General features: G+C 43.0%; 1 protein-coding gene across 7 annotated transcripts in view; it reads left to right on the top strand.

The window, feature by feature from the left end:
- Positions 1–13,209, top strand: part of HPSE2 (heparanase 2 (inactive)) — a 760,216-nt gene that overhangs the window by 50,559 nt on the left and 696,448 nt on the right. For 2 of the 7 annotated variants that reach the window (XM_021072270.2, XM_021072269.2), the window contains exons 1-2: positions 6,056–6,395; positions 9,322–9,479. The exons of 1 other annotated variant lie outside the window; for it this stretch is intronic. In XM_021072270.2, the coding sequence (XP_020927929.1) occupies positions 6,106–6,395; positions 9,322–9,479 (448 nt within the window). In that variant the 5' untranslated portion in view covers positions 6,056–6,105. Of the gene's footprint in view, positions 1–6,055; positions 6,396–7,462; positions 8,691–9,321; positions 9,480–13,209 lie in introns of those variants that run through there. 4 more of the 7 variants (XM_084995066.1, XM_084995063.1, XM_084995065.1 and 1 more) reach the window with 4 other exon arrangements.

Below are 13,209 nucleotides of genomic sequence, written 5' to 3'. Positions count from 1 at the left end.
AAAGTGAAAGAGATATGTTGCCTTGGAAAACTTACTGAAATGAAGTTAGAGAAATAACTCTCCCTTCCCAATTCCTTCTCTAGAATTTTCTTCCTGTGTTTTTCATTGGCTGAACTTAATTGGAAGGCAGAGGCAAGGAAGTCCAAATTGGTCAGCCATTTGGGATAAAGGACAGGTAGAGAAAAGTGAAGAGTGAGTTTATTGGGCATGTTGTAGGGAAGAAACAAGTCACATATAGAACAGTGTGAGGGAGTTCCCGTTGTGGCGCAGTGGTTAACGAATCTGACTAGGAACCATGAGGTTGCGGGTTCGATCCCTGCCCTTGCTCAGTGGGTTAACGATCCGGCGTTGCTGTGAGCTGTGGTGTACGTCGCAGACGCGGCTCGGATCCTGCGTTGCTGTGGCCCTGGCATAGGCTGGTGGTTACAGCTCCGATTAGACCCCTAGCCTGGGAACCTCCCGTGTGCCGCGGGAGCGGCCCAAGAAACAGCAAAAAGACAAAAAAAAAAAAAAAAAAAAAGAACAGTGTGAACTGGGTTTTAATCAGAGCCTATTGGACTGTAGAGCTCATACAATTTCCAGTATCACATGATGCTTTTCAGGACTTACTTGAATGTATAAAAGGCAGAATGGGCTAGGACAGCTCTTCAGTGAGTGTGACTAAAGACATGAATAAATCTTAATATGTTTTTTTCCACCTATAGCAGTTCCTCAAATGTATCTTATCCCTACCCCTGCAAAATGTTAAGGGATTTCAAACTGAACTCATTAGAGTCAACTACATCTATTACGGTTATGATCTTCCCCACATAAGTTTACTGCTTGATAGCAGCAGTGGGAATGAAGAAAACCATCCAGCTAGGGTTTCTTATATAATGAAGTAGAACAATAATAGAGTTATAAATTCCTTTCCTTTTCAGTTTTCCATATGGAGAAAGTGTTGCTATCCCCTCCTCCTCTAAGCAGGACAGGGACACAGTCTATGTTATTCCCTAGCTGTCCTTTTCCCATTCCTATCTCCTCTCTCCCAGTGAAAAATTGAAGGAGGCAAGTAAAACCTACTTTTCTTTCTTTATCAGATACTAATTACAGGCAGAAGAGCCTGCATGATTAAAATATGTGGCACATACTCATTACTGCATTTATTGACATCATATTAGATAGAGTTGACCTTTTTTTTCAAGTTTATCACTAAGTTATTTATATATAAAACTTAATCCTTTCTCCAGTTGTCAATTAAGGGAATATATTTGTGGCAAGTGTGGAGAAGGAATAAGAAATAACAAGAAAAAAATAGCACATTGTATAATATTTTAGGACTTAAAAGCACCTTCTCTCTCTGTATATAACTTTATTCGAGTCTTACTCTATTCTAAGATATTAATTTTACAGAGTAGGCAGCTATCACTTAGAACACTTTAAAAGAATTATGTAAGGTTGCAAAACTAAGATCTGCAGAGACGGGACTTAAGTCTTCCAACTTCTATTTCATGCTTTTCCCCATGACAAGTTGGGACAAGTTGACAAGTTATTAGAGAGAATGCGGTATTTTAGCCACATAAAGTAGAGTGTGGTGGTTAAGAACACAGATATAGGTTTTGAAATCACATGACCCTGAGTTTCAATTCTTGCTGTTGCTTGTTATCTGTGTACCATGAGAAGGTAGCTCGACAAGTCAGTATCAATATAAAGTAGGTGTAATAATGAGTTATATCTACCTCTCAGAGTTGTTCAGGAAGATCCATAAGATAATGGTCCTGAGCACTATGCCTGGACCATAGGATCTCAATAAATAGTAGTCATCGTGGACAAATACACAGGCAGCAGTGACACAGTGGATTGGCTACTATGGCTTAATGTTTCCCAGTCTCAGGGTGGAAAGAATTTTTTTTCTAGGTATTAGATGTTTAGGTGTAGTTCCCTCAGAAGGGGAAAACAGGCATAGAAATAACCATGGCTTTGAATGTTTAATAAAAGGAAAGGGAGTCACTGAGTTTGTAACAAGCTAAAGATGAGAAAAAATGAGAAAAATATTATTGTAGTCAAGATGACCATCATTAGAAAGCATGCACACTCTATGCTACATAGTATAATTTGGCCCTAAACACAGGATATATCATTAATCCTAGTGCCCGTGTTAATCACTGGCATATTTCTGTTGGTCTGAGATGAAATGATAAAACATTATAGTGACTTTTCATGAAACTAATTTTATTTAGTTTAAACACTTGCTCTTTATTTTTTCTTTTCTTTTTTCTTTTTTTTTTTTTTTTGCCATTTTCTTGGGCTGCTTCCACGGCATATGGAGGTTCCCATGCTAGGGGTCGAATCAGAGCTGTAGCTGCCAGCCTACGCCAGAGCCACAGCAACACAGGATCCCAGCTGCGTCTGCAACCTTCACCACAGCTCACGGCGATGCCGGATCCTTAACCCACTGAGCAAGGGCAGAGATCGAACCTGCAACCTCATGGTTCCTAGTCAGATTGGTTAACCACTAAGCCACGAAGGGAACTCTTTGCTCTTTATTTTGATACATCATTTCAGCTGGGTGTTTTTTGTTTTTGTTTTTTTTTTTTGGTTGTTAAAATATTCTTTTCTTTGGGGAGAAAATAGTGATAAGTAGTTGATAGATTTTTTTAAGGTTCTTACTAGACAAAATAAAAATTTGGCAAATATATGTCAGTTCTTCCATACTAAGTAATGTTTATATTGAAATCCTCTTGTCTGGAAATCATTGAACCAGTTAATCTTAAAGATTTCTTGCAAATCCAGGAAGCTGGACTTCTAGATATTGAAAGAATTTATCTATGAGGATCATTGAGTAACACTAGGCAGAGCATTTCCAAGGAGACCTTAATGCATCTAGTTCCCAACAATTCATATTTTATAGAGAGGCCTGATTCTTGTCCCCTAGGAAATTACAATCTAAGGTAGAACATAGATACAGATTGTTGTCACCCGAGACACAGAAGATAGGATGGAAACATCAGTCTAGTATACAGATTAATAAAGGACTATTTACAGAATATAATTTCGGGTTAGATGAGAGAAAAGACAAAAACCATGATATGGGAGGGGGTGCTATTTGGAAAGAATAGCCCTGTGGAGAGCTATACCTAAACTAGACCAAAAGACCAAATAATCAGGTCATTTCAGAGTCAACCAGGGCTATCTAGAACTCCTTAAATGTTATTGAATCACTTTATTTGCCTCAGTGTCCTCAGGCTGGGCATGACCATAGAATTTCAATGGCCAGACTAGAGAGATTGTTTTCATCAGGAATTAAGAAAAAAGCACTGTTATGTTGGGTTTGATTTTTATACTACATATAGGTTCTTCTGAAAAACATTAAATACTGGTTACAGCACCTGGGCTACCAAACAATTACAGAATGGTTGGGTTTTACTAAAACTGTGGATAAAATTCATAATTAAGCAGATTCTTCTTATACCCAAGTTCATTCTTAGTCACAAGGGCAGGTGTTTTTGAAAGGCATATTAATTACAGACATCTAGTGGGTGAGTGATTTCATTCATTCAGGTGGTCTTCCTTTGGCCTCAACTAATGTAGCTTCCAAAAGTACATTTCACTTGTAATGCAGGGGGTGTTTAGGCCCTTGGAGAGCCTGGCTCCTTGTTAAAAATATGTAATTAGTTTTAATGCTGAATATAGGCAATGAACAAATGGCCTCTGAATTTGCAAGATAAGTATTTCCTAAAGCTGATGACCAGGAAAATGCTAATAAAAGGGAAAACAAATTACTGAACAGAAACCTAAAAGTTTTCTGTGACAACTACAAATATGAATGTATTTATTTTCACATTCTTCCTGAGAGCAGTATATGATTTTAGTGTGTTGAGCATGATTTGATTTACCATTAATTTAGCTCACAGGCATTTGTTGATTGCCTAATATGTGTCTGGGTCTGGAGATACAAAGATAGATAAAAACCAGTCTGTCACCATCTCTAAGAGGTGTTCAGTGCACATTTTTAAATTATAATAATTCCTACTGGAATTTAACACCATACCACACACCCCTACACAGAAACACACAAATTTTTAAGAATCTAGGTATGTTAGAAATTTTAAGGAACTGAAGGAAGCAGGCCTTACTTAGGGCCAGAACCCATATCTGATTCTTCAGTATATTAACATCTTGGTTTTAAAAATCATCTTTAGGAGTTTCCATTGTGGCTCAGTGGGTTAAGAACCTGACTAGTATTCATGAGGATGTGGGTTCAGTCCCTGGCCTTGCTCAGTGGGTTAACGATCTGGCGTTGTCTCAAGCTGTGGTGTAGGTCACAGATGCAGCTTGGATCAGCAGCTGCACCTCTGATTTGACCCCTAGCCTGGGAACTTCCATATGCTACCAGTGCAGCCCTAAAAAAAAAAAAAATCATCTTTAAATAATATGCTTTGGATTTTCTTTCTCCTTTGGCCTTATTTTATGCAGTCCTACTTGTAGAAGGTCCTCATGGCATTTCCCAGTCTAACCAACCTAACCTCTGTATTTCTCAGCTGCTTAGTTTGGTAGAAACTCCTTAGGGAACCTCAATTGAAGATTATCCACTTCAGCTCTTTTCAGATTCCCTAATCCTGTCTGTGGGGAGGAAAGTAGAGATAGGTTGCCATTTGTTTGTTGGCAGCTGCCCTTGGCTCATGAAACCTTGGGGAGAACCTTGGCTCAGCGTTTTAAGAGTTTTGCCTGTTTGATATCAGAAGGCCCTGGGATGCATACCTACACTGCATGAAGTAGTTCTCTTCATCTGCCAAGTAGAAGGCCCATTTTGTTCCAGAAAAAAGCAAAAAGTGGCGCTGATGGTGTGAATGCAGCAAACCAGGCCTGGCCTCTTTTCCAGGCTTTAGTTGGGGAACCGGGGCTCCATCTGATGGGGGCTGCAGGTTGGGCTCCATGAGCTAGGGCAGGTGGTGTACCTTGCAGCCCCTGGCTGTTCTGGCACCTCCTGGAGCTATGAGTGGGTAGATTCTGGCTAAGTTTGAAAGCCAAATTGTGTCACTCTGATCCATTCTTGCACCAGAACAGCACACTTCCCTGCGGGAGGGGTAAGCCCAAGTTTGACCTAAAGGAGGGGCTGGGGGGTGGTGGTCAGCTCTCCTATTGCAGTGGAGTAGAGTAGCCAAGTGGCTCAGATGAGCACAGCGCCACCCAGACTACCCAGATACAGGCCGGGTTGCTTTGACTTGGCCTAAAAGTTGGCCGTACATTGAATCTCCCAAGACACTTTCGCCTTGGCTGCAGGCAGAATGAAGTCACACACAGCATGGGCCCTTTGCTTCTATGGGCGGATAAGCCCTTTGACTTGGTCACTCTCTGTATTCCTTCTGGTCACTCTTCCTTTGACTTATCAAGGTCAGAAGTAGCTTCTGTGTGGCTGCCCAGCTCAGCACAGAAGTCCATACTTGTGTCCATAGAGTTTTCCTCTGCCCTCTGTGCTTTGGCAGGGAATCACAGTCGCCAACGCAAGACCCCTTAACCAACCTTTATCTTGCTGCTTCATCCCAAAGGAAAGGGCCCGGAGCCAGAGCCCACGAAATGCCTGAAGCTGTCTGGACCAACAGGCGCGGGACTGGTGCTGGACTCTACTCCAGCAAGCCCAGTCCTGGCGCAGGGGCTTTCGCGTTGGGGTCGGAGCTAGAACCGCCTTCCCCAGAGCCTTGCCGGGAGGGAAAGAAAAACAGACGACCCGCCCGGTACCCGAAACGTTACAACTGTACTGTTTGGATTTCTCCCTCCGCTTCCGATCCTAGAGGGTTAAATTTGGAGGGTACAACGCCACCCCTTCCTTCTTCTTCCCGCCTCTCCCACCCACCCCTTTACCTTTAAAAAGTTAAAAAATGTCTGCAGTCGGAATCTCTTAAAGGGGCGGTGCTGGTGAACGAGTACTCTTGGCACGAGTCGCTGAGAAGGCTGGCTAGGGGCGTGAGTTCGCTCCACCAGCACCAAAACACTGTAGAAAAAAAAAAGGGGGGGGGAGGAAGGGAAAAAAGGGGGGAAAAAGGCAGACAGACACACACTTTAGATAAGGACAATTAGTCACCAGCGAGACCCTGTAGGAAGAGAGGTTTAAATCAGAGGGATTTAATGAGGGTGCTCTGTGCCTTCCCTGAAGCCATGCCCTCCAGCAACTCCCGCCCCCCTGCGTGCCTAGCCCCGGTGGCTCTCTTCTTGGCTCTGTTGCTCCATCTCTCCCTTTCCTCCCAAGCTGGAGACAGGAGACCCTTGCCTGTAGACAGAGCTCCAGGTTTGAAGGAAAAGACCCTGATTCTACTTGATGTGAGCACCAAGAACCCAGTCAGAACAGTCAATGAGAACTTCCTCTCTCTGCAGCTGGATCCGTCCATCATTCATGATGGCTGGCTCGATTTCTTAAGGTAAGGCAGGGGCTTCGATAGATCATTTTTTTTTTTTTTAAGTAACAACCCCCACCCCTTCCTACCCCCTTTCCAAAGGGGGAAGAAGAAGAAGAAGAAGAAGAAAATAAGCCAAGTGGATGTTTCAAAGAGAAGAAAGGTTTTTCTCCTCCTGGAATATTTGCTGTGAGGCTGTAACTGTGATTGAGAAAAGCAATGTTTTCTATTAAGATGCACATGTTTGCAATGCAGAAGGCATTTCAGAAACTTATCAGTTATGACTGAAAAAATGTTGTGCTTACATATATCCACAATTAGCCTCCCCGTCTCCTTCTGAAAAGAAACAAGAGGTTCAGGGCAGTTACAAAAGCGAAGAAAAGGTCTCGAGCAACAAAGACCTGAGAGGAATGGGTGTGTGTGAGAGACAGTGCGTGTCTGCGTGTGTCTGTGAGTGTTTAAGCTGGGATCGCACGAAAGTGGAATTTTCCACGGAATGATCGTTTCGTCAGTTCTCTCACATTCCCAAGACAGAAAACGAATTTAAGCAGAGGCTTGAGCGGTGGGCAAGTTGGATTGGATTTTTAATTTTTAATTTTATATCCTCCACTATGTCTTCAGACTTCAGAACGTTGTAAGATGCTTTTTATAGACGGAATGCCCCCCCTCCCCCCAGTCCCTCCTCCTTGAATCTCCTGCGGTAACTACATAGTTGAGTTTTTCTTTAAAGGAAAAAAAAATTACTTGCTCCGATTGTGGCATATATAAGGAGAGCGAAAAGGGTCCTAGAAATACTCCGGGGATGTTTCCGAGGTCCGAACTCGGCACCGGCGGATTAGCAAACCGGGAGGTTGATGATCATGAACTCTCCATTACTCTAGGGCTTGGAGTCTAATTGAGCTCACCCTCATCTCGGGTTGTTAATGTTAACCAGTTAGGCAACCACGATCCCTTCCCAACAGGGACAGAGTTGCATTGCAAATAAATAAATAAATGGTCTGCAATATCGAATCCAAGTGTTCAGTTTTTAAAAATTCCCTCCAAATTGGAGCCTCAGCTGTGGACTCCCTTGAAGAGCTCCGAGCGCTCTCAATCTTACTTCTTTACCGAGGCTGCGTTCGCCGCGCATCTTTCGTGAGTATCTTTCACTCTGCAAAATTCGAGATTGCTTCTCGCTTGCACCCGCCCCTCAGCTCTCGGAGTCTCCCTTGGCCTTGGCCGGATCACCGGACGCTGTAGGTAGCGGGAGGAGCTGTGTGGAGCGCTCCTTCCACGTGTAGCGAGCTTTGCGGGAGGACGAGTGCGTGCTGCAGCCTAGGCATCTGGGTTCCTGCCGGTGCCTTCGCTGGGAGGGCGGGAACAGCTCTGCGCGGCCCGGGTTCCTCCTCGGAAGCTCTTCCGTGCAGCAGCTTGTCTGTGAGCTCGTCCGGAGGTGGGGGAGCACGCCCCACTTGCATTGCACTTCTTGAGCTGCGCGGACTCATTCGGGGTTCTTTTTCTTCTGATCTTAAGCACCCCCCCCCAAAAAAAAACCAACAAAAAAAAAAAAAACAAAAAACAAACCTCTCATTCTTGCTAAGTGCTTGCCGCAGAAAAGACTGTGGAAGGAGGCTTTTCGGGGAAGAAGCTGTGGCGGGGCGTTTTGCATTGGCAGTGCAGGCTTCCGGTGGACCGTTGTTTGGAAATGCGGTTTCCGCGCGGGCGGGACCCTCGCGGACCTCTCCTCTGCCCGCCGTGGGCCCACACGACTCGCGACTGCGCCCGCCCCGGAACGCGGTCTTGAGTCCTTGGCCAAGACCCTTCCAGCTACCGGACTTCTCGGGTCTGCCACTACGTTTGTCAAATTCCGCAACTGGAGTCTCGGTTTTGTTTTGTTTTCTTTTCTTTTCCTTTCCTATCCTCAGCCTTTATGATACTCACTAGTACCATCTGGATTTGGATTTAAAGAACCCGAACCAGCAAAGCGTTAAAGATAATTAGAGATCCAGAACAACAGCTGATGCCCTTAGCTTTAAGAGCATCTGCATTGCTCCTTCTCTACCGCTTCCTGAATTAAAAGCATGGCTTTTTAAAGACCTATTTATGGAAATCCTAAACCTAAATAGATGCAAACGTTATTGTTCTGATGCTGCTCGAATTTCTTAGAGGAGCAGATTCTACTTTTCAGGAAACTTCACTCACCCCGAGCTTCCAGAGGGCCTCGGTGGGAAGGAAAAAAGATGGAGCCCCACTCAGGGGGTGGAGAGGAGGACGTTACCTTTCCAGGGATCGAGCTGAATTATTTCACGGGCCAAAGAGGGACTGTTTTTCCTCTGCAAGGTGGGGGTGGAGAGTGTTCTTATAAAGACAAGGATTTACCCTGGGTATCTCTTTTGCTCAGGAGCTTTGTCAGATAACATGCGGTTGTTATAAGTTAGTGGAAAAGGAAAATCAACTTTGGCATTAAAAAAAAAATCAGAACTTGAACTCAGGTTCCTAGTCTCTGAAAGAAGGCAGGTTTCACCTTCTCCACAAAGGCTGCGGTGTTCCTGGGGCAGAGGAGGAGCAGGTCCCTTCTTTAAGCCTAGAAGTTTGGCAAAAGTCGGAGCCGGCATCCTCGCGCTGCGCGTCTCCTCCTGGAGCGCTTTCCTGGCAGGGGCAGAAGCCCAGCAACTGCGCTTTAGCCCGGTGTTCTCAGCAGAAGTGTACTCCCCACCCCGTGCACACATTGTTAACAAACGCAGTTTAACTCTTAGTAAATACCACCTTTGGCGAGCTTCGTCGGGTCCTGAGGGAGGGGGCTGCGGCTGGCTGGGGACAGGAGGCGTAGCCCCCGAAGTCCGGAGGCCCAAGTCTGGGCGGGCTGGGGCGCCAGGCACGCCGCAGAGAGTGGGAAGAGGGCCTAGCTGGTGCCCCGAGCCCTCTCTTCGGTCCCTCGGATCCTTTCCTTTTTCCTTCTCTACCCCTGCAGCTCCAAACGTCTGGTGACTCTGGCCCGGGGACTTTCGCCTGCCTTTTTGCGCTTCGGGGGCAAAAGGACCGACTTTCTGCAGTTCCAGAACCTGAGGAACCCGGCAAAAAGCCGCGGGGGCCCCGGCCCGGATTATTATCTCAAAAACTATGAGGATGGTGAGAAACTTGTTTCCCACTCTTGCGGGGTGGGGGAAGTTTGGGGATTAGGAGTGAGCAGTCGGTGTGTGTGTGTGGGAGTGCAGATTTGGACGAGGGTCAGGTTGAAGCACTTGAAAAATTGGTAGCTAAGGCTAGGGGACACTGGAGCGTGGGACTCCTGACATGCTTAGGAAAAGGGAGCTCATCATGTTGTACTTGTTCAGGCTGCCTGCCTTCTTCTGGGTGGCTGTCTCAGAGGCCAAGAACTAGTAGCCAAAACTTCTGGCATGCTAGCCCTGGGGGAAGAAGGTTCAGTGGGTTTTTTGAGAAAATTCAGTCAGGTTCACAGGCTGCTAATGGATCAGGGTCGCTATTCCTTTTTCAAATTATAGAAAAAAAATGTCTTTTTGTTTTTCTTATTTCTTGCTTTCCTGAGATGAGGCTAATGGATGCTTTTAGCCTTTTTATGAAACCCATTCTGAAGCCTTCTAACCCTTTTTAGATTGGTCCCTTGTTTGGGAAGGTTTGAAAATCTCAGTGGGTTTTCCTTTAGACCACCTAATTTCTAATTTGAGAATCATATATATATATATATATTTTCAGTTTTAAAATGGACTTATAAATGCCAGCCTTTCCTGCCAGGGTTAGATGAGTTAAGTGTTATGCAGGCTTTGAAAACTCCAAATCCTATTCCATTGTGAGAGGCCAGTCTTTTTAGGTTAGAACAGTCTAACCTAACCTAAAATGAAAATTATATTTAAAATATCGTTTATGGGTTTTGGTGTTAGTATCTATGAAGTTTCTCTATGGGTAGAGGGACAGATTTTCAAATAGGCAAGATAGCAGTCCATGGGTCTTCAGCCACTTAGGTTGTTTAGATTGGATAGAAGAGGCATTAGTGTCCAGTCTTGGAGGGCTATCTCTGCCCTGCTGTCCCTTCTTATAAGTGAGCTACAGTTTTATTTTTAAAGAGCTTAGGGGCAGGTTCTTAGAGCTCCCTGGATTTTGTTACATCTTGTCCTTATAAATCAGCAAAGCAAGGAAATGCCGTTGTGTTTTCTGGGGCTTTCACTGAATGGGAATTCTGGAAAGTTAGGATCTATTTCAAGGTTGGCTGAGAAACTTTTTTTTTTTTCTTTTTTTTTTTAAAGTGCCGAACTGCAGAAAGAGGGCAAGGCTGAGGTTTCTTGAGTTTGAATCATGAGTAAGACTTACCCTTTTACAACATTTGCCAAGTGTGTAGGTGTTTAAGGCTACATCTTTTCAAAGGTAAATGTCATTGCCATAAACATGTGGATTGCAAGTAGATTTTGCTGTCACTCAGCATAAAATGCTGAAAGGTAAAAGATAATCCTAAACAGCAGCTCTGATGGTAATTTGACCCAGGGCTTTATAGCTCCCCGGGTCACTGTCAACTCTGTTCAGATACAAGAAGAGAGAGTATTAATGTTTTTCCTGATGAGACTGCTCTTCTTTGAGTCCGTTTGAACTACTTCCTCTTTAGTTTGTGGAAAAACTTGTAAGGAACCACTGTGGGAAAAGAGGACTATTAAAAGGAATTAGCCTTTTTCTCCCAAACTTATACCTAGGATTATATTACCTATTCATTGAGAATGCAAGATCTGCTTAAAATGAACGATACAATTTATTTCCCTTTGTAAAAGGAGAAAGTTGGCATCATGGAGAAAAAGGAAATTGGCAAAGGGCCTTGCCCCATAAAACTTCATAGAATTAAAAAAAAAAAATCAGAAATGGAAAAGATCTAAGAGGTCATCCTCAATCCTCCCACCACTTCAGGGGCTAGTACAGGATCATTCCATATGGAATCCTTTTCTTGTTTTGTCCAACATGGTATTAAATATCTCTAGGAATGTAGTTTTCACCACTCCTGTGGGAGAGAGTTCTTTTGTCCCATAGTTTTTTGCTGGTAAACTTCTCCAGTTTTCCCTGTATATTCTCCAAATATTTGATTATTTGATGATTATTCTTTGCATTTTTTAGACATTTACCTTCAGAATAATTTGTCATTTGTCTTTGGTGTTAGTGTCAGCTTCAAAAAAAAAAAAAAATTTCCTCATTGCTGTGTTTTATCTAGACTACCTGGATTTAATTCTTTAAAAACTTTCTTTAAAGTCAGTCCTTCCAGACACTAATCTGTTTTATTGCTTCTAGCTGAACTCCTTTTGATTTATGTCTCTGTGGTAATAAGACGCTCTGAACTATATCAGAATTTGAGGCCTTAGTAGAGTAAAAGAGAGTAGGAATGCCCTGTTTCTGCCCTTTGATGCTTACATATCCTTAAATCACCCATATTATCTTTGTTGGTGGATGTTGCATTGCAGAATTAAAGGCAAACATGGTTCTGGTATGGTCTCAGCAGTTTTGCAAACATTATACTTCAGCTGTCATTTTTCATCCAGTGATAACTGTCATCAAAATGAGCTTCTTAAAATAATTAGATCTTCTTGGTAAATGGCCCTGTGATAGTCACTTGAGCATAGGTACCTTATGTTTTTTAAAAAAGGTGTATTAGCTTAAACATAGTACAAAATAATAGTGTACATTTTGAATAATAAGATACACCTACTGGCAAATTATGAAACTGCTATAGGGAAAAGAATATGGAATTTGGATTCGGAAAGCCCGTGTTTCAAGTTTGGCTCTATCGCTTATGAATGTGTGGCCCTGGGCTTGCTACTTCTATATAATATATACGGATGATGATAATACCTGCTGTGGATTGCTTCTGTGAGAGTTCTGAGAGATAATGTGTATACAGTATTTTGTTAACTACGAAATACTGTATGAAGGCTAAGTATTTGTATTTTTATTAAAAGCAGCTTCAGAAAATTTATGGCTTAATATTTTAAAGTGGGATTAAGGAGTGAATAAGATGCAATGCAACCAAAGTTTATATAGAAGAAAGGGGATAGAATTAAGGAGTTGTTTGAGATGATTAAGATTAAGAGAATATAGAGGAGTTCCCGTCATGGCACAGTGGTTAACGAATCCGACTAGGAACCATGAGGTTGCGGGTTCGGTTCCTGCCCTTGCTCAGTGGGTTAACGATTCGGTGTTGCCGTGAGCTGTGGTGTAGGTCACAGACACAGCTCAGATCTGGTGTTGCTGTGGCTCTGGCGTAGGCCGGTGGCTACAGCTCCAATTCGACCCCTAGCCTGGGAACCTCCATATGCCGCGGGAGCGGCCCAAGGAATAGCTAAAAAAAAAAAAAAAAGAGAGAATATAGAGAGAATTGTCTTTAAGGAAAAGAGAAGGAGAATATAGGGTGGCTGTTTTTTTTTTTTTTTTGGTATGGTAATGAGAGAAGAGACTAATCTTTAGTTTTGTTTTATACTGACATTAAAATGAACTGATAGTTCCAGATTGAGTAAAGTACACTTTTCTGGTTACTTCATTTGTAGTGCACTTTGATCTTTTTTTGTTGTTGTTTTCCTCTGAATTAATAGTACAATTAACAAGTCATGTGGCTTTTCTTTTCCAAATATTTCTAAAGCTTTTTAATGCAGCTACCTTTTCTCTTTTTAAAGCCACTGCTAATATATCACTTTGGCAGCTTCTCTAGTTAGTCCTTTAATACAGTTACCTATTCCACCCTTTGCCTAGGCAACTTGAATTTCAAATATGGTCATAATACAGGAAATAAAAATAGGACTCTTCCTCATACTTTGGAATCTTACCCTCTGCCTAACTACTCTGTTCTGTGTGATATTATGCTTTTCCTGCTCCT

Source organism: Sus scrofa, chromosome 14 (assembly GCF_054392235.1).
Source record: "Sus scrofa isolate SSC_HxYL_T2T_F1_AM1 chromosome 14, Sscrofa_HxYL_maternal_Yorkshire_Landrace_v2.0, whole genome shotgun sequence".
Taxonomy (NCBI): domain Eukaryota; kingdom Metazoa; phylum Chordata; class Mammalia; order Artiodactyla; family Suidae; genus Sus; species Sus scrofa.
This window is presented reverse-complemented; position numbering and strand designations above follow the sequence as displayed.